The sequence below is a fragment of the Saccostrea cucullata genome, unplaced genomic scaffold (genome assembly GCF_032062105.1).
Source record: "Saccostrea cucullata isolate Sc308-1 unplaced genomic scaffold, CSIRO_AGI_Scuc_v1 ctg714, whole genome shotgun sequence".
NCBI classification, from domain to species: Eukaryota; Metazoa; Mollusca; class Bivalvia; order Ostreida; family Ostreidae; genus Saccostrea; species Saccostrea cuccullata.
This window is the reverse complement of record NW_026926696.1, coordinates 91062-118047: the sequence shown is the minus strand read 5'-3', so window position 1 is coordinate 118047 and position 26986 is coordinate 91062. Positions and strand designations below refer to the sequence as shown.

The window sequence follows — 26986 nt, the reverse complement described above, 5'->3', positions numbered from 1 at the left end:
CAATCATTTATTTTGTGTCATGAACATTTTCCTAATGCTCATCAGCAAGGGTACCAAAAAAGTTTAAGTTGTACTACAGCATCATTTGTATTACAAGAAACCATATACTACAATATAGAAAACAAAAGCAATGTATATTCTGCATTTTTAGACAGTACCAAAGCTTTTGACTCCGTGTGGAGACAAGGTTTGATGGTTAAGTTGAATAAATTGGGGATTATTGGCAAATTATGGTCTATCATTGATGATTGTCATATAGATACACATAGTGCTATTACTGTTAATGGATGCATGTCAAAATGGTTTAATGTTGAACAAGGTGTACGACAAGGGGTAGTTTTATCAGGCTTTTTGTATTCAGTTTTTATAAATGACTTGCTCATTGAACTTAATAATGCTAGTAAAAATATGGGTATTTTAAACACCAAAATTTCAAACCCAACCCTTGCAGATGACATAGCTTTGTTAAGTTTGACCCCAGCAGGTCTCCAAATGTTACTTAATGTTGCGTATGAGTACTCATGTAAATGGCGTTTTAATTTTAGTGCTGAAAAATCAAATGTTGTAATATTTAGAGATAATAACAAAAAAGTATTTAGTAATTACGCATGGCATGTTGGTGACAAGGTCATACCAATTTCGACAAATTTCATCCATCTTGGCGTACAACAGACATCAAACCTTTGAGCTTTACCGAACACAATCCGCTCATGTGAAAAAGGAAGGAAATCATACTTTGGAATAAAAGCAAATATGCTTAAGAAGCCTCATCCCAGGACGTTAGTTAGTATTTATAGGAAAGTCGTATTACCTTCAGTATTATTTGGCTGTGAGTTATGGAACAACTTAAAAACAAAAGATTTGAACATTCTGAATAGATTTCAACATTTTATTGTCAAAGACATACAAAATTTTCACAAATCAACAAGAACGACTGTTTGCGAAAGTATGCTCGGATTACAACCAATACAAGCTGAAATTGGTAAAAGAAAACTATATTTCTTTGGAAAGCTCTGCTGCATGGATAGTAATCTCCTTCCGAAACAAAATCTTTACTTTACGAATGTTCGAGTATCTTAACCATAACCAGACATCAAAATTCGGTTTTGTCGAAGAACTTATCCATATTATCCAGAAATACTCCTTAGAAAGATTACTTCATACATACATAGGTAATACCAGTTTTCCGTCCAAAAATATTTGGAAGAATATCGTAAAACAAGCTATTAATTCTCACTACAATTCTTAATGGAAAGACGTAATTTACTCCGATTCAGATTTCACGGACTTCAAGTTTCTCCATACATCTGTGCATTTGGCTTCACTCTGGGCATATCCACTTTCAACAAAAGAAATGCAAATGGTTAAGTTCATTTCAAATCTATGGACTCTTGTACCAAAAAAGGACATATACCAGTGCATAATCTGCTAGAATCCCTTTACAAACAGTTTCCAACATGCCATAGCGTCGTGTTCTATAACATCTAATGAAAGATCTGAATTTATGTTTGAATTATCAGACGAATACAGCAATGTTTACACAGATTTTGTTAGTTTAAACGAGTACGATTTTTATTTATCTGTTCTTAGGGGTACCCATGACCAAGTATTAGACAAAAAGAAGTTTATGTTAAAATGTTTTTCATCTAAAGTTTCTAGTATAATGCCACTTCGTAGACAATGTGTATGAAACACAAACATGAGGTTGTTCTTTTTATGTTTTCATACAGCGTATACAAACAGCTGACAAACAAACTGTATATACTTGTTCTATATATATATATATATATATATATATATATATATATATATATATATATATATATATATATATATATATATATATATATATATATAAAAGCACTAAAAATGACCAACGACACGAACAATAAAAATTGTCAAATTTTCGGGACGCCCTGTCCCTTCCTCAGGACAAAGAAAAGAGTTAAAAAGTCATAAGAACAAAGGAAAAAGCGAAACAAAAAACAACTAGCACTACTACTAAACTACTAAACATATATATATATATATATATATATATATATATATATATATATATATATTTATCTTTTTTACTTCTCATTGATGTATATATGTTGTAATTGATGTGTTGTAATTCAAATCTCCAAATGGAGGAAATAAAGATCGAATGAATGCAGCTTCACCTTATCAGTCTCAAGTATGTAAAGTAAATCAATACCAATTTCTTCAAGTCCATGCTGAGCTTAATTGACTGAAGTCAGTTTTGACTTCGCAATTTCGATTCTTAGCATCTGCAGGAAAGATTTTTGTGTTTCAACCAAGAAATTTTACTAATTAATTTATGGTTTAACAGCGATTGAAGGGCGAAATAAAATGTACCAAGGTTGACAGATTTATTCAGTAAATGTACACAAACTGCGCCAAAAATGTCTCAAAACGCATTCTTGGTTGTTAAAGTGTTAGTGAAAAAGTGGTTTGCCTTTTTGGAATTTCAAAAAACATTCATAGCGACTCTGAGAGAAATTTTTGAAAGTAAAATTGTGATTGAGCTTTAGTAAGAAGCATTATAACTAAAATTGTTAACTTGACTTACTTGACTTTTTCTGGTTCGCTCCTTGGGAAGCATAGGACTGCAACCACACCGAGTTTTGGGCTATGTTTTTTAAAAGGGTCCAGGTAAAACCTGCCTCTATTGCCTCAATTCTCACAGTGTCCCTTTTCCTAGGGCCCGTTTAAGAAAAAAACTTTCGACTAAGACCAAAAACTTCAGATAATTCTAAAATTTTGCAAAATGAATAATTCTCTTTTAAACTGTCTGTGTAATAATATCTTGCCACATTTCTTTTAAAAACTTTGAAATAATTTTCGATATAATTTTACTTAAAAAGTGATATGAAGAGTTGGATTTGGTCTAAAGTTGTAAGCCCTTTTGTAAAACGGACCCGGGTCTCCCAACCCTTTTTCCTTGTAGATACGAACCCAGAGCCTGTTTTGTGATGTTTTTCGAGGGTTTGCGTAAATTGTGGCCTATCCAACCCCAATTTTCTCTTCTTTATGTCAATGTCTATGTGATTTTGGTTTATTCTCTCCCCTCTCCCGTGGGCGGCTGTTTAATATTGTGTCAGGCCATCTGATGCTAAGGATATGGCGGAGACATTTGCTGATGAAAGACTGCACTTTGTTGTTTTATTTACCCTCCAAGTCTCGAAACCATAAAAGAGAACTCCTTTAACATTAGTAACATCCCATTTTAATTGGCAAAGCGGAAATATATATATTAACCGCACATTAAGGTTGGTCTGTACTTTCATAAATTTCTGTCAAACTAATAATTTTTTTATTTAAATATCTTAAATATTTCATAAACTAACTAAAACACCCATAAAAGACACACCTGCAGGTTAATTTTTATACATGTCTAAGAGTACCTACGTCTTAAAACTGAACAGCCAAAAGTGAACATAAAGAAGTCTGGTATCATATTTTATTTCGCAATGCACCAAATCAAATCAAATTCATGTTAAATCTTGTGAAAATCAAAAATAATTCATATTCAAGGAAAATATTTGAATTTTTTTCTGCAAATCATTGAAAAAATGATGTTGAAGCTGTCCACGTCTATCAGAAAAAAATCTCAAAATCTCTTTATTCTTAAAAATCTCAAAATCTAAGTTGTTCATGTGCCATTTTGTCTTTAAAACTATTAAGAATTATACCTAAGGTTCACAAAATCACATATTTATTATTGTTGACCAGAAAAATTTAACAAAACAGCCCTTTGAACACGTATACCCCCTATTTCGGAATACTAGTATCAAGTTTTACAATCATTCTTTGCATAATTTAAAAAAAATGAAAATATGAAAAGGAGATACATGCCCAAAATAAATGGAAAAAGATCTCTAGTTAGTTTTTTTTTTTTTTAAATAAAAAGATTTAGGTCCATAAAGAAGGATATGGAAATAACGAACAGTATTCAATCTCAACGTCCATTAAACAAATATACAAAATAAGAGCAGAGCAAACACAGACCTCCGAAACATCAGAGGTGGGATCAGGTGCCATGGAGGAGTGAGCATCCCCTGCCGACCGGTCACACCCGCCGTGTGCTCGTTGTCATAATCAGGAAATAACGGAAAAAATCCGTGGTCAATTCAGTGTATAAATAATGGACTAACAATTGGTATGAAAAACGTCAGTCAGCATTTCATTCAATGATAAATTGTATTTGCTGACAAGGTCATTGTATCGACCATAGAATTTACGAAATGATGACTTTAAACGAGACTGTTGATATTCTTGTTTCATCAACTTGCTTGTCAATAATTTACCTCGTTTCAATTAAGAATGATGCGTCTTTGTTTGTACTTAATGACAGATAGATCCTATGAAAAGAGTACAAATTGTTAATTTCCATAACAAATGTATTATAAATGTATATCAAATGCTTTGTATGCACAATAACACCGTAGCAAACAAATATATACTTGCTATATTATTATCAATCATCAAAAAGATTTTATTTCTTTTGACAATTGATACATGTAATAAGAATTTTGTGTTGGTGTGTAAAATTAAAACCGGATCCGTAAAAGTATGGACCTTCCTCCAGGACATTATCTTCCAGAAAAAAAGATAAAATAAATTGAACATTTATCCAACCTAATGTATGCAATGAAATAAAAGGAGATAACGATCAGCATTCGGGCTCAAAAGTCCATAAAACAATACAAATCAGAGCAGAGCACATATGGACATCTAAAACATTAATGGAATGGGATCAGGTGCTATGGAGGAGTGGGAATACCCTGCTGACCAGTCATACACGCCTTGGGATCCTTGTCATAATCGGGAAATGACGGAATAATCACACATGTTTGTAAATAATGATCTTACAATAAGTAACTAACAATAAAATTAATATGAATAATGTCAGTCAGCATTTGACTTAATGATAGATTGTATTTGCTGACAAAGTCATTGTATCGCCCATAAATCTTATGAACTGATTAATTTTAACGAGACTTCTGATACTGATTTATTGTTTCATCTACTTGTTTGTCAAAAACGTTAACAATTTCTTCAAACGTAGAGTATGCTCTTAAGTATCGAATCGACTGAGAGATATATACCCCGTATGCAGGGGAGTTAGGTATATTGCTACAAACGTAACAGAAATTGACGATTTAAAATCAAAACCATCCCGTTTATCACATATCTTTGTTGTTAGATTACCATTAACGTCTTTTTTAGTAAAATATTGTAATTATGTGAAACAGACTTGTCAGACTCTGTGGTTAGATTACCATTAACGTCTTCTTAGTATAATATTCTAATTATGTGAAACAGACTTGTCAGACTCTGTGGTGTGTTTTATTTTATGCTTACCAAGATATATCTTACCTACATAAGAATGGAAATGATCATTATTAATTGACAGTACTTCGTCGATAGATCTAAATGTCGAGTTGAAGATCACATTTAGTGTTTTCTCCTTTTTCATAAAAAAAATTAACGAAGAATTACAAAAATTATAGTCTGCTAATACCGAAGCGATGTGAATTTGTTTATGATTCTTCTCTAACCATTCAGTTCACCAATGGATCAGACATGATCAAGTGTGATGTGGCCTAAAAAATAATGTCAATTCCTAAAGAAGTAAATTTAGTGACCCTCTATACACCAACATTTTTTTTTGGACTCTACAGAAACTAGATTACATAAAGATGTAAATATGAAATTTATCTACCTTTTTAGGTCACCTGAGTAACTCAGGGGGGGGTGGGGGGTGGGGGTACAAAGTCTGAAAATAAATTAATGGTTTGAAATCTGCTCTTTCGTATTAATCAACCATTTTATGATAGAATTTGCAAAATTTTGAAATATGTGGCCACAGGATCAGTGGTTCCTTTGGGATGAGGTGCACAACTGGTTATAAAGTGGAAGTGTATTTTCTCTTTGTTACTCTGATCTACCTTTGGACATTAAGGAAATAGAGTAAGCATGCTAAGTCTATAATTATGGTAAGCAATGGTGCCTCTTTCAAAATTGTGAATTGCGAATTTCATGGCCTTTGGTTTAAAACATGAACCAAATTTAATTGTTTGAAAGTTGTTACACAATATAGGTGACCTATAAGGCCCGTGGGCCTCTTGTTTTCATAAGGTTCTGTCCTTTTCTCACAGAAACAAGATGTGTTTGTGAAACACTGATGCCCCCGTTTGGCCGCTTATGGCGAGGGTTGGTTTCTCAAATGCTGGTCAAATTCTGTGTCAAGGTCAAAATTGTTGTTATCTAAAGGAAGTTCTTGATAAAATGAATGCTCAATTTATGAAATATGAAAGGCCGTGTAATAAATGTTCAAAAGTAATGACCATGGTTAAAGTTTTAATTAAATTGGGTCAACCTCTAAGGTCAGGGTCAAAAGGTCAAAATCATTTATACCCATTCAAAGGATTTGTCACAGTAAATACACATAAAGTGAAGTATGTAACAACTAGTTTCAATTATACAAAAGTTATGCTAAAGTTAATGTTCGGAACTTTTTTGATAAGATGGGTCGAAATTCAAGGTCAAGGCCACGAAGTCAAATTTGGCGCTACACAAAGAAGGATACACCTATGATATATGGGGCTATGAAAGCCATAGCCCCATTCACCCACTGAAATGTATGGGCAAGGTTTAATTTTTGCGAACAAAAAGACAAACAGACAGACAGACGAACGGACAGGGCAAAAACTATATGCATTGTACGTTCAAATTTTTTATGGGGGTATTTTTAAAAATAATGAAGTTTTGATAAACAGAAATTACTGTTGCTTACGTAAATTGGAGATTGATATGCACATGAAGTTTTCAGTTTATTCATGTAAACTTAATGAAATGTTTAGAAGGATAGAAATTATGACAAATTGATTTATAATCTTTAAATTTCTATTTATTTAAATTTTACACCTAAGAACAGAATAACTCTAACAACCTAAAGTTACATGGAATTGGAACTTTTTTGTAAGCAGTGTATAGAGGGTTATTCTAAATAAAAAAAAAGAAAAACACGAAAAACTTTACTGAAGTTTTTCGTGTTTTTCTTTTTTATTTTAAGTATTTAATTCCAACCACTGAGACTTTTTATTGGATTATCTATGAGGATTATTAAATATACAAGTAAGGACTTAAACCTTAACTATTTACAAGTGATAATTAAAGTGTTTAAAAAGATCTTGTCACAAGAAAAACAGATATATTTAGGGGTTGGGCCATGTAATAAGCCTTTCAACTAATTTTCAAGTTGCACATATCATAAAAAACATTTGATAGATAATTTTATATCTTCGTGAAATTCTCAAAATTAAGATTTTAAGCTAAACATGCCTTCATTAAAACATTAATATGATTGATTGATTGTATATTGTTGAACGTCCCACTCGAGAATTTTTCACTCATATGGAGACGTCACCGTTTGCCGGTGAAGGGCTTCAAATTTAGACCTATACTCGGCACTCAGGGCCATTGAGTAGTGAGGGTTCTTTATCGTGCCAACGCCTACCTTGACACGGTACCTACGATTTTAAGGTCATATCCGAAAGACCCGTGACTTTCACTTCTAGTGCCGAGCGCTCAAAGCGAAGGAACAGTCACTACCAATGTTTACGTCTCGGGTTTGACGCGGCGCCGCGAACGAGAATCGAACCCGGGCCTCCCGATCACGAAGCGAAAGCTCTATTACTAGGCTACCTTAACCGATTAAAACATTAAAATATTAATTATCAATCATTGATTTGTACGATGTTGTGTTGGAAAGGTATCTCAAATGTGAAAAACGACCAAAATGTGCCAGCTATCGTTTATAGGAATGACATATAGGCTGCTGCGGTTTGTATTCTTATGTGCACAACAGGGTTCCTTATATTACATGTTTGGTACACAAAAGTGTTGACGAAAACAAGGAGATTGTTTTCACGCTGTCTGAAATAACGATATTAAGTGAAACCAATGATTAATTAACGTCCCACTTGAAAATGTGTCATTCATATGGAGATGCCACCGTTTGCCGATGGAGAACTACTTTTGACATATGCTTGGTACTCATGGCCTTGAGCAGGGAGGGATTTTTTCGTGCAAGCTTTGGTTTACTAGTATACGGTCTCACCTGAATGACCGATCACCATGTCCCACAGTTGGATTCGATCCCGATACGTAAGGATCAACTCCTTTGTCCTCGACTCTAGAACAGACACTCTTACCACTGCTCCACGCAGGCGAATGATGCAGAAGCCAAAACAGGGTGTGGATAGATTACACGATCAGTATGTATTGGTCACTGTTGAAAAAAGAAGTAACAACACTGTTTGCAAGGTCCATTCTTTAATTGTATTTTAAAATTTGTATTTTTTCTGCAAGTGGCAATCCTGCGTATATTCATACCTGTCTTTCTATGGAGGAAATTTTTCAAAATCCTATGTCATTTTCGAATATCTTTACTATTCCCAACACCCAAACATTTGAAGTAACATATCTATTTTGGATTACGAAACTTCACAAAAAATACTTACATACAAAGAAACATAGCGGATTCCAATAAATGTTCTAATGAGCTTTTTTGAAACAAAATTAGTTTTAGTGAACAAGAAATAAACGTTTTAGTTATATTTTTTCCTGAGGCCTAAGTCTGGTTCTTGGTCCAAGGGGCAAAGGTTTGACATAAAAATTCTGATCATTATTTTGAATCAGTCACGTAAACAACTTCACTGAAAGCGTGTCAATTTTCAGGAACTCTTACTAGTGGTGAAATGCTTATTTTGTATGTGTTTGATGTTTTTGTTTGCATTGATATTACTTGTTTGTTTATTTTAGGTATTTATTTGTTGTTTAACTTCTGAAGGAGAATCTTTCACTCATTTTGAGACGCCATCACTTGCTGAACTTTTTTCGTCCCAGTATCTATTGTGCCGGGCTTACAGGCAGTCTCGATTTATACTATCTGCTACATATAGCTGGTCTCCTCTTCCCGCAGTGGGATTCGAACTCACGACCTACGGATTAACTCTTTACCCCCGCGACTCTATAGCAGACACTCTAACATTCTGCCATGCATTTGAGCGTGATACCTGTAAACACCTTTGATTTGAATTAAAGCCTGCAAAGATTGGAACCATTATCTTTTTGAAAAATGTTTTAAAATCCTCAAACATCCGACATTCGTGTCTATTGACTGAGCTATGCGCATACCAACAACGAGGAAAAAAGAAAAATGAAGCAATATTTTAGTCTTTTTGAATATTTAAGTTCTTAAACCTGATACCTTCAAACAAAACTTACACTGCTTATGCAAATACTTAATTTTGTTATTTTGTCCGTCTATGCGTCATGACTTTGCGTTCATAATATGAAAGTTGAGTGAATTGTGAATTGGCCGCAAGTCTCGCCGCTTTCTCTGTTGTGCTTGTGATTGCACCAATGGTAAAACATATTAGCCTATTTGGTAAATATTTTTTATACCCCCCGCTTGAAAAGCGGGAGGGTATATAGTAATCGTTAATTCCGTCCGTCCGTCTGTACGTCCGTCCGTCCGTCCGTCTGTTACGCTTTGGGGTACCCATCTCTTATCCGCAACTCCTCTCATACCACTGAATGAAATTTGATAAAACTTTCACAGAATCTTTATTACATGTTGCCATTGTGCACCTCCTATTTTACTTTTTGATCCGACACATATTTTGGGTTTCCCGGCGACAGGAAAACACGACTTTTTCACCAGTTATAACCATATGGGAGGCGGGGGGTATCATTTAGTGAGCTAATCGCTCACAGTACCTCTAGTTTTTCTTTAGAAAGTTTGAATTATAGACTTAAGTTTGTTTTGTGCAAGGGAAAGAGGGAAGGTTCTAGCAAAGCATTTTGAAGTTCACAAAAAAATGAAACTTACTCGTTAGCAAACATCCGTGTACATAATCACAATCATTTTCACTACAGTTACAAATAGTATTACATCTTGGACCATATGATGGGTAATTGCAGGGGACATTGCACTCCAAGCCATAGTATCCTGATGGACATTCTATCAAATATTAGCAGGTCTAAAGTGTTCTAAAATGACAGGTTTTTATACAGTTTAAACGATATATAAAATAATTATTATTAAACTATATACTAGGAGATGTACAGACTCATCATTCGTAATGTAACGAAGCTTTTTTTAAGAATGAAGTCAGTATTTCGTTTGAAAGAATAACAATCTTAGACACAAAACCTTTGAAAAAAAATAATTATGATAGGTTAGCTGTTGTTTGAATACAATACTAAAACTTAATTTACCAATACAATCAGTTCCATTATAGAAGTAAAACGTGCAACATACTGGTACATCACCTGGTCTGAAAGATAATTAAGATAAATAAAAAAGTGTAACTCATTATGGGTTTTCGTTTTCTAAAATTGTGTTTATTTAATGATATAAATGGCGTTTTAAAAACTCTCTTGGGATAATGTTTGCATTATAGTCCAAAAATAATGAAATATTATATATAAATGAATAAATATTTACTTTGCCATTAATATGGGTTTCAAAAGAGTAGAACTCAGTGATATACAAAACATACGAAAAACATATACGAGGGTTGTTCGATATGTATTGTGTATTGTACGATATCTCAAAAGCATTCGATTCAAATAGTCAAATGGACATAACATCCCTTCAAAGTATTCTCCGTGATTTGAAATACACAATTTTAATCTCTGAATCCATTTCTGAAATGCGTCACGATACGCTGATTTAGGTATACCTCTGAGGCACTGACTGACGGCTGAGCCAAGGGCCTGTCGGGATCCCAAGCCATGTTCCATAACTCTTATATTTTTAGAGGTAATTAGAGCACAAATGTAAATATAAAAATAGATATACACCTTTTTCATGCACAATGTAAATTGTTTTCCATAGCACTTAGCCTACTTATACTTTCCATTGCACTTAGTTTTTTTTTTTCTTATACTTTTTAAATTAAAATTTACAAGTTCCGTGAGGTATAATGATTTTGATCCGTCTGTCAGTCAGTCAGTTGTCAGTCCTTTTTTTGTCAACTCCTCATAAATCGCTGCACAGAATTTCGTCAAACTTTGCAGATATTTAAGACATAATGTTTAGATGTGCATATTACCATAAAATTCCGATTCCTTTATTTTTTACGGGAATTTCCGCACTTTTCAACTTATATTTTTGGCCATATCCTGAATATAGAAATGAACAGTTTGTCAGCACAACTCCGCTTAAACCGCTGCACAGAATATTGTCAAACTTTGCAAATATGTAGTACACATTTTGAAGATCTGCATATTACCAGGAAATTCCGAAACCTTAATTTTCCCGGGAATTTCCGCATTTTTTAACTTATAATTTTGGCCATAGCCAAAATTATCCAAAACATAGTTAGTACACAGTTTGAAGATTTGCACATTACCAAGAAATTCCGGTTCCTTTTTTTTTCTTGGGAATTACGGCACTTTTCAACTTAGATTTTTGGCTATACCTTGAATACAGAAATGAACATATTGTCAATTTCAGCACCTCGAGTTTAGGGGGAGCGTGGGGCATGTGAGCTTGCTCACTTTTTCTTTCAACAAAATGTATATTATGAAACTAGATACACATGTTCAAGTATGTAAATATTCAATTTAATTATTAAAGAAAGAAGATTAAAATAAAATATTTCTATTATCGCATTCAAGTTATTTCAAATTCCATATTAGAAAAATAGAAAGCAAGTGTTAGAATGAATGAATAAAAATAAATAAATGAATAACATGTCTCTGTTCTTTGAACGAGCTAGTCCAAGATAGTGTAAATTAATCAATTAATTAAAAAAAATAACAAATCAAGGAATGCATTTAACTATTAAAGAATTCTTAAATTTACGAAAAATGAGTGAATTCATAAATGTTCAAATTATGAATGAAATAGATAAATAAACGTGAACTCATTATGATAAATAAATGTGTGAATCAATAATGAATAAATAAAATAAAGTAAAATAAATAACGTTAATAAGCAATAATGATGGTAATTAATATAACTAACTAAAATTAAACTTAATATATTATATTTTTCGTGTTGGAGTGAAATGACCTGGGTTGTGGAGAGAAATGACCTGGGTTAAGGAGGGAAATGACCTAGGAGAGAAATGACCTAGGCGGAGCAGGTACTGGGGAGAAATGTTCATATGAACGAGGAGGACGAAAGCCAATTTGCTATATTAATACGCATAGTCACTAAAAATACTATTAAATTTCCTGTTAGGAAATTTACGCCTGATACCAACATCCTCTTTCTGTTCCTACATATACAAGAATAAACAACTTTGATACATTAGATAAATATATAAGCTTCAAAGTAAAGCATGTGTATTAGTTCTCTTCTATTTTAGGAATTTTTTAAAGAATGAAAGTAGTTTTTCTCGAATAAGTGTGAGATGTAAAGTTCACCAAATAAATTTTATTTGATTGATATTTTACCATCACTTGTCATTATTTTTTTTCTGGATCACACATTTAGAGAAAAAAAAACAATCTTATCTTACTTGGATGGTTGTTCACATATATTTTGACCGCTTCCAAGGCACAAAGATTCAAAAACACCAAAAGCAATTAAACAAAGTGCTATTTCTGCCATCACAATTCGTAAGTGGCTTGCAAGCTTTCTTGCATCAATTCAACAAGGAAGAAAATATTACCTTCTAATTCCATTTTTAGAATGTTCAAATGGATCTCCATAAAAAGATAGATGAACAAGGCAGGCAATGAACATGAAGTGATACTTCAATTATATCAATTTTCTTTGATATTAAATTTTCATTTAAACTTAAATCATACTTTATGTAAAATTTCTATATTTTACAAAACTTTCAAAAAGACCTAAATTATTTTCCCCTGAATTGAAATAGCATACATACTAAAGAGGACAAATAGGGTAGATTTCTAAACTGTAACCATTTTTATTAATATGAATAGGCCTTTGCCCCGTTTATCCTAAGAGATTGCATAAATATGAGAGTGATATTTTATCCAAAATCAAATGATGCATAACAAACAAAAAAGTTTTCCTTTAAAAAATGATATGGCAGTAGTGTAATTTTAACCTTAGCAATTAAACAAGAGGCCCATGGGCCACATCGCTCACCTGAGAAGCTTTGACCATTCTGTTCTTTACCAGATTTCCCCTTGTAATACATAATGCATCCCCACCCTACCCCACTGATTATAATTTAGACATTTTGAAATCTACACTACCCCATGATCCTTCCATGTGCACATAAGTTTAAGTTTTTCTGGCCTAGTGGTTCTTGAGAAGAAGATTTTGAAATATATTTCTATGCAAAACTTTGATTACTAATTGTGGCCCTGCCCTTCCCCCGGGGGTCATGATTTGAATAATTTAGAATCTACACTATACCAGGATGCTTCCACATAACTTTCAGCTTTTCTGGCCCAGTGGTTCTTGAGTAGAAGATTTTCAAAGATTGTTCCTATATATTTCTATGTAAAACTTTGATTCCCCATTGTGGCCCCGCCCTATCCCCGGGGGTCATGATTTTAACAATTTAGAATCTACACTACCCCGGGATGCTTCCACATAAGTTTCAGCTTTTCTGGCCCAGTGGTTCAGTGGTTCTTGAGAAGAAGATTTTCAAAGATTTTTCCTATTTATTTCTATGTAAAACTTTGATTCCCCATTGTGGCCCCTCCCTACCCCAGGGGGTCATGATTTGAACAATTTAGAATCTACACTATACCAGGATGCTTCCACATAACTTTCAGCTTTTCTGGCCCAGTGGTGCTTGAGAAGAAGATTTTCAAAGATTTTTCCTATATATTTCTATGTAAAACTTTGATTCCCCATTGTGGCCCCGCCCTACCCCCGACGGTCATGATTTGAATAATTTAGAATCTACACTATACCAGGATGCTTCCACCTAACTTTCAGCTTTTCTGGCCCAGTGGTTCTTGAGAAGAAGATTTTCAAAGATTGTTCCTATATATTTCTATGTAAAACTTTGATTCCCCATTGTGGCCCCGCCCTATCCCCGGGGGTCATGATTTGAACAATTTAGAATCTACACTATACCAGGATGCTTCCACATAAGTTTCAGCTTTTCTGGCCCAGTGGTTCAGTGGTTCTTGAGAAGAAGATTTTCAAAGATTTTTCCTATTTATTTCTATGTAAAACTTTGATTCCCCATTGTGGCCCCTCCCTACCCCAGGGGGTCATGATTTGAACAATTTAGAATCTACACTATACCAGGATGCTTCCACATAAGTTTCAGCTTTTCTGGCCCAGTGGTTCTTGAGAAGATTTTTTAATGACCGCACCCTATTTTTGTCTTTTCTTGATTATCTCCCTTTGTGAGGAGACTTGGCCCTTTATTTTAACAATTTAAATTTCCCTTTACCCAAGGATGCTTTATACCAAGTTTGGTCAAAATTGGTCCAGTGGTTCTTGAGAAGAAATCGAAAATGTGAAAAGTTTACAGACGGACAGACAGGCGGCTAGACGGACGGACGACGGACAAAATGTGATCGGAATTGCTCACTTGAGCCTTCGGCTCAGGTGAGCTAAAAAAAAGCAAAAGTATCTGATGATTTGTGACAAACAAGCTAACTACTATACTTCCCATCTCGTGCTGAACGGTGTCATTAAGGAGGAATGCCACACCAACTTTTTATACTCCCCGCTTGAAAAGCGGGGGGGGGGGGTATATAGTAATCGGTATTTCCGTCCGTCCGTCCGTCTGTACGTCCGTCTGTCCGTCCGTCCGTCTGTTACGCTTTGGGGTACCCATCTCTTATCCGCAACTGCTCTCATACCACTGAATGAAATTTGATGAAACTTTCACAGAATCTTTATTACAGTCATATTGCCATTGTGCACCTCCTATTTTACTTTTTGATGAGACACATATTTTGGGTTTCCCGGCCACAGGAAAACATGGACTTTTTCACCAGTTAAAACCATATGGGAGGCGGGGGGTATCATTTAGTGAGCTCATCGCTCACAGTACCTCTAGGTATTTTATAGATCTCTGAGTCAACCTTTTTAAACAATGGTTTCAGCATTGAAAGACCGACATTAGCTCTTAATTATTATACCCCCCGCTTGAAATTCCGTCTGTCTGTACGTCCTTCCGTCCGTCCGTCTGTCCGTCCGTCTGTTACGCTTTGGGGTACCCATCTCTTATCCGCAACTCCTCTTATACTACTGAGTGAAATTTAATGAAACTTTCACAGAATCTTTATTACATATTGCCATTGTGCACCTCTTATTTTACTTTTTTATTCGACAGGTATTTTAGGTTTCCCATAGCAAAACATGGACATTTCTATTATATTCTATATTTATATCCTATGACGTCACCTATAGAAGCTTCTAGATAACATTTGATAAGACGAGTTATTCCTCTTTACACATTACCGTAAAACAATAGCAAAACAATGACATTATGGGAGGCGGGGGTATCATTTAGTGAGCTCATTGCTCACAGTACCTCTAGTTTTATATGATTTTTTTTTTGGCATTTTTTCAAAGAAAATAAAAAAAAAATATTTACATCAAAATTAGATGCTTTCTTGAAAAATTTTGCCGTATAGATAATGAATTTTTATACCCCCCGCTTGAAAAGTGGGAAGGTATATAGTGATCGGTATTTCCGTCCGTCTGTCCGTCCATCCGTCTGTTACGCTTTATCTCTTATCCGCAACTCCTCTTATACGACTTAGTGAAATTTAATGAAACTTTCACAGAATCTTTATTACATATTGCCATTGTGCACCTCCTATTTTACTTTTTTGTTCGACACGTATTTCAAGTTTCCCATAGCAAAACATGGACATTGCCATTATATGTTTACCTATGACGTCACATATAGAAGCTTCTGGATAATATACAATTATTGCTGGTTTTTGAGGTCAGTACAATGATTTAGCCATCTGAGGAGTACAATATTCACCGAGCCCGAAGGGCGAGGTGAATATTATACTTCGAAGATGGCTAATTCATTGTATTGACCGAAAAAAACAGCAATAATTGTTTTATTATATGATTCACTGATAATTGATAAAATGATACAGCTCATTTGCATTTTATTAAGTCCTAGCCAAATACAAGAGAGTAGCAGAATTAAAATGTTAATAAACCTTACCAGTCGTATCAATTTGAATTTTTTTTTAAAAATCAATTTTAGAAGCCATAAAAGAAATATATAATGTCAGTCTTTTTATAGGATAGATTTTGAAAGGAAGGAGTATTATCAGGGAAAACTGACTGCCAAAAAGTAAAAAAAATTGTTGTTTAGTAAAAGTGTTGGAGGGGGGGTCCCTGCATCCCCTCTTACCACCCTCACCTAAAATATATATTCGCTTATGTTTTGTTCACATGAAAATGAAAATCATAGTCGTTTAAATAGCTTTTTAAAACAATTTGTATCAATTTGGAATTCCCCAATCTATTTTTAGATCAATGTAGAGGAAATAAATCCTTGTATTGACCTGGAACGTCACGTGCAGGTCAATACAACGTAATATTTTTTTAACATAGTTGGATCTCAGCCAATCAGAGAGATGGAAATTATTCAATCATATAATAACATTTGATAGGACGAGTTATTCCTCTTTACACATTACCATAAAACAATATATAGCAACACATGGACATTATGGGAGGCGGGGGGGGGGGTATCATTTAGTGAGCTCATTACTCACAGTACCTCTAGTTTAAAATAAAAAAATATGAAAATAAAACACATAATTTGTGAATATCTTTTAAACTTGTGGTTAAAAGCTTCTTAAAACCAGTCATAACTGGAAAGAACATGTTTGTTAGATATATTTATAAAATAAATTGAAATGAAATAGCCAAATTTTACAGATATTATTATTTTTTTAAATTTTGGCCAATCCCGATCAAAATCAACCATGATTATATAATTATTGGAAATAAATAACATTTCCCCAAGAACATTGTCTGATTAGGTGTAATAAAGGTTATAACATTATTGAACTTGACAATCAAATAGATTTCTTCATTGTAAATACATGAAAAAGGCAATAAATTAGTACTTTATTCATTAGTGTTAATTTTGATCAGGATCAGGTTAATTTTAAACGGGGTCCAAATATTAAAAATAATAATTTTTCCAAAATTTCTCAATTCGTTTCAATTTCTTTTTAAAATATGATTGACAGGCATGTTCTCCTCATTTGTGACTAGGTTTACGGTGTTTTTAACCATAGGTTTAAAAAATATTCACAAATAATGTGTTTTATTTTCATAAATAATTTTTTTTTTCAAAAAAAATTTAAAGTCTAACCAGCCTTTTTTTTTGCATATTTTATTAGATATTCATATCATGCATCCATTTACAGCAAACTTTTAACTTGAACACATCTTATTTGGATATATTTTTTTTTTCATTTTCTTTGAAAAAATACAAAAAAATTAATAATATTAAATAATTAAGAGCTAATATCGGCCTTTCAATGCTGAACCCATTGTTTAAAAATGATGACTCAAAGATCAATGAAATAAAAAGTTGGTGTGGCATTCCACCTTAAATCATGTTTGTGATATGGCCTTGACATAGTGGACTTGTTATTCTTCCTTGGAAAGATGCGATTGTTTTTTCATACTTTTAAGGAATTGCTCTATGATTCTGTGAATCAAAAAATGTATACACACAGTTAAGCCAGGTCACACCCGCCGTGTGCACCTTGTCAAGATCCGGATATAACGGGAAAAATCCGTAGATAATTCAGTGTGTATATAATGACCTAATCATCAGTATGACAAAACGTCAGACAGTATTTGACTGAAAAATTGTCTTTGTTAACTAGGTCATTGTATAGAACCTACGAAAGTGATGTCATTAAAAAGACTGCTGATATTCTTGTTTTCTCAATATGTTTGTCAAGAATTTACCTCTTTTTAAAATTGTTCTTACGTAGAGCATGCTCTCTCGTATTGAATTAACTGAGAAAAATAAACCATATATGCAGGTGATGAAGGTATACTGCAGCATAAATTAGGGAAGTTGACGATTAAAAAGTTAAAAGTCATCAATTTATTTTTTACGAAAGCAGGTTGGTGCCAGGTAGAAAAAAATATTTTATCTGGAGGCCGCAACATAAAGAACTGGCGGCCGCCAGATAAAAAGACATGGCGGCGGCCAATTAATTATTTGGCGACCGTCTTATAATTTCTGGCCATTGCCAGATAATTATCTGGCGGCCGCCTGATAAAATATATTTCTACATGGCACCTACCGGATTCAGTATGTTTATCATAATGCTTGGTTGTTACATTACCATTATCGTCTTTTTCAAGTAAAATAACTCAATATGAAATAGATGTGTCAGACTGTGATATATTTTATGTCAAGCTAACTGGGATATATATTGTATCGACATAAGAATGGCAATAACCATTGTTAATTGACAATTCTTTGGCGATATATCTAAATATTATACTTTCATGTAAATTACTTGAATCTGATTCGTCGAGAAACATTTGATAAAAAACACTACTACCCGCTGAATAATGAAGCCACGCCCTCCTGCGTAGCAACAGTCAACATTGTTTGACGACGGGTGGTATTACAAAAAATAGCGACTGCGCGGAATTTATGCGCGCACGGTTCACTGTAACATGTTTTTGTATAAAACATTCAGTATAATATAATAAATATTGCATGTAGTTGAGTGTAACATTGAAAATTTTCACCCCTCGAAAACTATTGTCCACCTTGGCTGCGCGCTCGGTTGACAATGGTTTTCTTGGGGTGAAAATTTTCAATGTTACACTCAACTACATGCAATATTTATATAATGTAGAGCTGAAATCCACACCAAATGATTTATTCTATTCACGTATAAAATTTAGACACATTCTGCTTCATATAAATACACACATAGGTCTTCTAATAATGGGCTGCAATTGGTACCATGGGAATTCCAATAGAATGTTGGGAAACCTGGTATTCAAACACCACATAAATGAAGGATATGGAGATAACGAACAGTATTTAATATCAAGGTCAATAAAACAATAGAAAATAGGAGCAGAGCAAACACGGACCTCCAAAAAATCAGAGGTGGAATCAGGTGCCATGGAGGAGTGAGCATCCCCTGTCGACTGGTCACATCGCCGTGTGCTCCTTGTCTTGATCGGAAAATCCGTCATCAATTTAGTGTAAAAATAATGGACTAACAATTAGATGTTGTCAATCAGAAAGTAAAGTATCATCTATAGAGTACTTGTATGTTCAATTAGCGCGTGTTGAAACAAAATAATTGTGAAAGGTAAGTAGATTTACGAGTTCCATTGTCTATGAAAAAGCAGCTGTCGATGATATCAAAAAGCCTGCACTTTGATTTATCATGGGTAATGGTTGTATATGCATAAATTATGTGTTGTTAGAAGTCGTAGGTTTTTATGCTGTTGATTTTGGTAAAATTTGATTATTTTTAATTTTTCTAATTTCTTAAAGTATCCGTATCTGATTTACTCAACTTTTCGGATATATTGTTGCAAAGTACCTCTGAAATTTCTCTTTACTGCTGTTAATATTTTAGTGAAGAGTAAAGAAAGAGATTTAATAGGACATTTACTGGAATCCGTTATGCATCTTTGTTTGTAAGGATTTCTATTCTTTCGAAAGCAGTCCTTTCTGCTTTGACTGTTCACAGAAATAGTACGGCTCCTGTAACTTGTATTTTCGTTTCATTTTCATGACTTGAAGTCTATAGCGCAAGATGATAACAACTTATTTCACCTGTTTGATTCTTTCTATGTAAAAATAAGATTTGTTTGTGAAACACTGATGCCGCCGTATGGCAACGTAGCAAAGATTAAACGTAAATGCAAATTTAATATATTGGTACCAAAAGTAGGGTATTCTCACGGGAAATACAATTGTGAAATATGTAAGTAGGCCAAGGTTAAAGTTTTTTATAAGTACGGGAATTTTTAAGGTCAAGGTCATTGGTGTCCAATGATAGGTCTCGCCATAAAAAAATACATATGTAAAGTATGGAAGCCCTACCCCTAACCGTTTAGAAGTTATGGTCAAGGTTAAAAATTTTAAAAAGTAGGTCAAACTCCAAGGTGAAGGTCAAAAGTCTTGTCACAAGGATTAAAAATGTAAAGTATGAAAGCACTAACATAACCCTTCAAAAGTAATGGCCAAAGTTTGCTTTTTAAAAGGAGGTCAAACTACAAGGTCAAGGTCAAAGGGTCAAAGTTCTTGATATCCAATGAAGGGTCTTTTCACAAGGATTACATATGTGAAGTATCAAAGCCCTATCCCTTCCTTTTTAAAAGTTATGGATGGCCAAGGTTAATTTTTTTTCACAAGTGCAAAAATCTTCAAGGTCAAGGTCAAAAGGTCAAGGTTGTAGGTATCCAATGAAAGGTCTTTCAACAAAGTAAAAGTTTGAAATTTTTGTGTTAAAGTGGGTCAAACTCCAAGGTCAAGGTCAAATTCGGTAGTATCCATAAAAGGTCTTGTTAGAAGGAATACACATGTGAAATATGAAAGTCAAAGCTTCACTAAATCAAAAGCTATGGGCACGGTTAAAGTTTTTGTGGACAAACAGACAGACAGCTAGACATACAGACAGATAGACAGACAGACAGACGGACGGACACGACAAAAACTATATACCCCCGAAACGTCGTTTACGGGGGCATAAAAATCCGGCATTTTTGAGAGTTACATTCTGAAAATCTTGCACCAGACAGATCCATCCCACTACAAAATGTCAACGTTACAAACCGTAAATGTAAAGAATTCTTTCAATAGTAATAATTTACTATTTTAAAAGATAAACAATACTTCATTAGCCTAACTTTTGGTTAGGTTTCCCTTTGTAGCATGCCCCTTATCGGCGCTAAAATTCAACAAAACCAAGATGAATATGGTAAATGAGAAAAATGCCATTGCAAAGGTCATTCTTAAAATCTCATCTACATATTATCAAAGAAAGCTTGATTAATCAAATTGGTAAATGACTTACCGTAGAAAAATGTTGCTACATCGTACCATTCATTGATGAATTCCCCATAGAAAGATCAACTTTAAAAACTACTTAGGATATTTTTTAAAGGCGTGTATCCTTGACATGAGATGCATAATTCTTAGTTTCCCACTGAAGTTCGATAATATTAATTTTTTATAAGAAGAAGAATGTGACCTTAATTTGAGCGAAAAACCATGTAGGTTTAAAAGGTGTGGGGAGCTGTATACGTGTATACAGGAACCAATCAGGCAAATGTTCAATTCTTTTTAAGAATCACAAGTGGTGCGGTTTTTTCCCCATTTGAATTAATGATTTAAAGATATTTTACGATTATGATGTATTCAATAATAGTTTTTCTTACTTTAAATGAATACTTTAAATGGAAACATTGATCGTATTAATATCACTCTGATAAAACTAAAATTTGATATCTAATGAAGTAAAGCTTGACATAATTTTTCAACTACCGATATGTTCTTTATCTTGCCAACACATGTATCTTGCTTATTTATGCTTTATTAAATTTATTTGATATAATCCTTTTAAATGCATTACAGAGGCTTTGAAAGGGTAATGTTTATAAATAATTATCAATGAATTCACAACAAATTATTATGATAGCGTGTTTACATTTTTTTTTTTTTTTGTAATCTGAAAATTACCAAGACTGCAAATTGAGAGACTGTACGTTATATAAGTATTTTTTAATTCTTTTTTAATGAGGTCATTTAATGTAAGAACTCCTTTAACCAGTGAAATGTAGCTCTTTGATGATATTCATGACACAAGAGGCCCATGGGCCACATCGCTCACCTGAGCACTGTGGCTAGGAAAAAGTAGCAATTGGTTTATTATTGAAAAGTTTAAAATCCAAAAATAGTCCCATGACCAATCATGGCTTTGCTATTCTTGAGAAGATGATTTTTAAAGAATTTTCCCATATATTTCTATGTAAAACTGTGGTCGGTTATTTTGGCTCCGCCCTACCCCCGGGGGTCATGATTTGAACAAACTTGAATCTACACTAGCTGAGGATACTTCCATATAAATATGATCAATTGTGGCTTTTCTATTATTCAGAAGAAGATTTTTAAAAGAATCTCCCTATATATTTCTATGTAAAATTGTGGTCTGCCATTGTGGCCCCGCCCTACCCCCGGGGGTCATGATTTGAACAAACTTGAATCTACACTACCTGAGGATGCTTCCATATAAATATGATCAGATATGGCTTTGCTATTCTTGAGAAGAAGATTTTTAAAGAATTTTCCTGTATATATTTATGTAAAACTGTGGTCGGCCATTTTGGCCCCACCCTACCCCCAGGGGTCATGATTTGAACAAACTTGAATCTACACTACCTGAGGATGCTTCCATATAAATATGATCAATCATGGCTTTGCTATTCTTGAGAAGATGATTTTTAAAGAATTTTCCTATATATTTCTATGTAAAATGTTGGTCGGCCATTGTGACCCCGCCCTACCTCAGGGTGTCATAATTTGAACAAACTTGAATCGACACTACCTGAGGATACTTCCATATAAATATAATCAATCATGGCTTTGTTCTTCTTGAGAAGAAGATTTTTAAAGAATTTTCCTATATATTTCTATGTAAAACTTTGGTCTGCCATTTTGGCCTCGCCCTACCTCCAGGAGTCATGATTTGAACAAACTTGAATCTACACTACCTGAGGATGCTTTCATATACAGTAAATATGATCATTAATGCTTTTGCTATTCTTGAGAAGAAGATTTTTAAAGAATTTTCCTATATTATTTCTATGTAAAACTGTGGTCGGCCATTTTGGCCCCGCCCTACCCCGGGGGTCATGATTTGAACAAACTTGAATCTACACCACCTGAGGATGCTTCCATATAAATATGATCAATTATGGCTTTGCTATTCTTGAGAAGAAGATTTTTTAAGAATTTTCCTTTAATTTTCTATGTAAAACTTTGGTCGGCCATTTTGGCCCCGCCCTACCCCCGGGGCTAATGATTTGAACAAACTTGAATCTACACTACCTGAGGTTGTTTCCACAAAAGTTTCATCTTTCCTGGCACGGTGGTTCTTGAGAAGAAGATTTTTAAAACATACCACCAAATTTTCATTAATTCCCAATTATCTCCCCTTGAATGAGGGCGTGGCCCTTCATTTGAACAAACTTGAATCCCCTTTACCCAAGGATGCTTTGTGGCAAGTTTGGTTGAAATTGGCCCAGCGGTTCTTGAGAAGAAGTCGAAAATGTGAAAAGTTTACAGACGGACAGACGAACGACGGACAAAATGTGATCAGAAAAGCTCACTTGAGCTTTCAGCTCAGGTGAGCTAAAAAAAAAGGAGGAATTTCCATTCTGAGGGTGTGTCATGACTTTGACCGAAGGTCATTTGTGCAAATTCAAGGACATAGAAAAAAAAATCATAATTCCTGTCTGGTCTATCTCTGTCTGATGGATATACGTAAGGAGTTCCCATTTTACACAAGGATTGCTTATGACCTGAGGCTGTGTCATGACTTTGAACCAAAATAATTAATGCAAGTTCAAGGTCACTGGCAGAAAAAATTCACAATTTGTGTCTAGTCTGTATCTTTAGTCTTGTTTAGACTGTTTTAGCATTTCTCTCTTCTCTTAGATCCATAAAATATTCATGATCTGGCACCTCTGAAAAACCCGGCGGGAAGTATTATGTCCATTTTGACAGTTCTAGGTTTAAACCTATAATTTACATCTTTCCTTTTTCTTTACATCTTACAGACCTTAAAGATTTACAGAAACTACTTTGTCTACATTCCGACAACAGATCTGAAATTAAATGAAAAATAAATAATCCAAAATTTATTCTGTTAGTGTAAGACATAATACTGGGTTGCCTTGTTGACACAGTGGTTCGAGCGTCTGCTCTAGAGTCGTGGAGTTGATCCTTACGTCGCGGGTTAAAATTCCACTGCGGGACTTGCCCTTCAGATGAGACCATGTCGCAGTAGATGATGGCACACAAAGATCCCTCAGTGCTCAATGGACCTGATTTTTTGAGCTCATGCCTAAATTTGCAGCTATCCACATGCAAGTGATGGCGTCATCATAGTATTGAAAAATTCTTGAGAGGAACATTGAAGAACAAGCTAACAAACACAATCTTTTATCGTTCTTTTTCATAGAAAGTTATGAAGTAAAGTCGGAAGAAGAGGAAATTTTAGAAATAATAAATGAATTAGGTTTATCATTTGATATCTTTACATTTTCTGAATATATACAAACTATTATTTTGAATTCCAAAAATGTCCGCATGGGTTATTCTTTCTGATAAAATCCTTTTAGCAACGGCATCTACTTTGAACATGTAATAAAGATGGCTTAAAATATCATGGAGATTTATATTTTTTCATACTAGTAGTTGATTCGATACGCAAGAGCATGCTCAAGGTATGCTCAATGTATACACAATTTCTAAAACGAGGTAAATTATTGACAAACAAGTTGATAAAACAAGAATATCAGCAATCTTGTTTAAAGTCTTGTTTAAAGGTACTTGGACACAGATTTGAAGTTAATATTTTCTCCATAATATCACGAATTATATATTCTAATAGCATTTCACACAAAAATTAATTTAAAATCTTATTTCATTTAAAAGTTATTAAAACTTCAAATTTTTTGGCGGGTTTGATTGACTCATCCTGGCACTTTCACATGTTTAACTTTATTCTTATTCCTTCAGAAAAATGGCAATCTTGTGTATTAATGAGAAATATTAAAACTTTAATCCAGAAAAATATTTTTATTCAGAATAGAAATGTTAGAAAACAAAACACCTTCACAAGTATCGTCATTCCGAGCTAAGTCGTTTGTGCAAATCGATCACACTCGTGTTATGTACACAGTTTTTGTAAACAAGGCACGAGCTCTGTTTTTATTTATGTTTAGATTTCACCGGGTGCGTTCTGAATCGTCACAGTCTGCTTACCACAACTGCACGGACTGAGAATATATTGTGAGTTTGTTTTGCTTTCGAACATGTCTACTCTGAATTTTCTGAATTATAGTATCAATATTTTGCATTCATACACAACAAGATTGCCACTTTTCGTAAGTATTAAGAGTAAAATTAAAATTTGTGAAAGTGTAAGGATGTGTCAATCAAACCCGCCAAAAAAATTAAAGTTTTAATAACTTTTAAATGAAATAAGATTTTTAAAAAGTTTTTGTGTGAAATGCTATTAAAATATATACTTCGTAATATTATAGAGAAAAAAAACAGAAAATATTAACTTCAAATGTGTGTCCAAGTACCTTTAAAGTCACCATTTCGGAAGTAAGGTAGATACAATAACCTTGTCAGCAAATACAATTCATCATTGAGTCTAATGCTGACTGGCGCTTTTCATATCAATTGTCCACTATTTATTCACTGAATTTACCACGGATTTTTTTTTATTGTTTTCCGATCCTGACAAACCGGTCGGTAAGGGAAGCTCATTTCTCCATGGCACCTGATCCCACCTCTGATATTTTGGAGGTCAGTGTTTGCTCTGCTCCTATTTTGTATTGTTTATTGGACTTTTGATCTTGAATAATGTTCGTTATCTCCATATGTTTCAATCCGACAAAAAAGTCATTTAAACACAACGTTAATAAGACGTGAAATTTTGGGGGCAATTCACTTGAAGTAAAAAGCTGATCAAGTTATATTTTCACAATAAAAATGTATTTCATAACAAAATAAAATATTACTTTTTGACATATAAGAGGCAATAAATTAGATGCAATGTAACTTTACTTCACCTGTTGCCACCTGTTTCCATTGTTTTCCTCGATCAAGTATATCCATGTGTATTATTTTGAATTCCAAAAAAATATTTCCGCCTGAGTCTCTCTCTGGGTTACTCTTTCTAATAAAATCCTCCTAATAAAGGTGGCTTACACAAACCATCAAGATTATTTTTTAGTTGTTACATCAGACAAATAAGTCATTGAATACATCGCACTTCTCAATGAGACCCAAAGTTTTTTAGGCAGTTTAAATAAAGTGAATTGCTGATTAAGTTATATTTTCACAATTAAGGAAGGCCCATACTTTTACGGATCCGGTTTTAATATAAACTTCTGATTATCACTTATATGTTGAAAAAATCTATTTGGATGATTGAGAATAATTTAGCAAGTATGTATTTGTTAATTTTAATGTAATTGAGCATTTAACATCGTTATTTATGGAAATTTTAACACTTTGTACTCTGTTCGTAGGAACTATATGTTATTTAGTAATACAAAGACACAAAATTCTTAATAGCCTTTATGGACCTAATGCTTTGTTGCAACCACTATTGAAATACGACCACTATTGAAATAATTATATCAGTAGTGGTTGACAGTGCATTTCAATAGCAAACATAGTTAGTAACCACTATTGAAATTTGACCACTATTGAAATAATTATTTCAATAGTGGGTGAGAGTGCATTTCAATAACAAACATAGGTAATACCCACTATTGAAATACGACCACTATTAAAATAATTATATCAACGGTGGGTGAGAGTTAGCTGCAGATCTGTAGCTCTTCGAAAAAATATACATTGATAGACCGGAGAGCTACAGAGCCACCCATTGAAAAAACTGTATATTTATTGCGCACAAAAAATGCGCTCGGTTCACGGTTTATTTCTCCATGTTTTTAAAGCTATAATCTCAGAATATATCTAACCGTGTGTTCCTAACATATTCTTTGACTCTTTCCACAACAAAACATTCCTTAAAATTGTTGTTAATAGTCCTCCTGGCCATGATATTGCAATCATCGGACATTTCGCTTATTTATACTGCCATTTTGGTTTCAAAGATATTTCGGTCCAGTATGCTTCGTTCAGATGTCAACTACGAGAGAACTTGATAGAGGAGAGAGTAATTTTTTGAAATCTTCCATTTTTTGCAATTGAGGTAA

The 26986-nt window shown here is 33.7% G+C and overlaps 1 protein-coding gene across 1 annotated transcript; it reads right to left on the bottom strand.

Annotated features, from left to right (window-relative positions):
• Positions 1 to 1289: 1289 nt before the first annotated feature.
• Positions 1290 to 12649, bottom strand: LOC134272447 (multiple epidermal growth factor-like domains protein 6). The gene is made up of 4 exons (XM_062754677.1): positions 12552 to 12649; positions 10297 to 10355; positions 9908 to 10039; positions 1290 to 1339 (listed from the first exon to the last, which is right to left on the bottom strand). The coding sequence occupies exons 1-4, from the start codon at positions 12641 to 12643 to the stop codon at positions 1290 to 1292; spliced, it is 333 nt and encodes a 110-aa protein (XP_062610661.1). The 5' UTR covers positions 12644 to 12649.
• Positions 12650 to 26986: the final 14337 nt, after the last annotated feature.

Bases quoted from the DNA above. Each gene is read 5' to 3' on its own strand.
- LOC134272447 (XM_062754677.1), bottom strand. From the start codon at position 12,643: ATGGCAGAAATAGCACTTTGTTTAATTGCTTTTGGTGTTTTTGAATCT. The intron at 10,040-10,296 runs GTAAATTAAGTT...AATATTTGATAG, and splicing joins TAATGGAACTGATTGTATTG to AATGTCCATCAGGATACTAT. The intron at 1,340-9,907 runs GTAAGTTTCATT...TTTTGTTGAAAG, and splicing joins ACACGGATGTTTGCTAACGA to TGGATATGCCCAGAGTGAAG.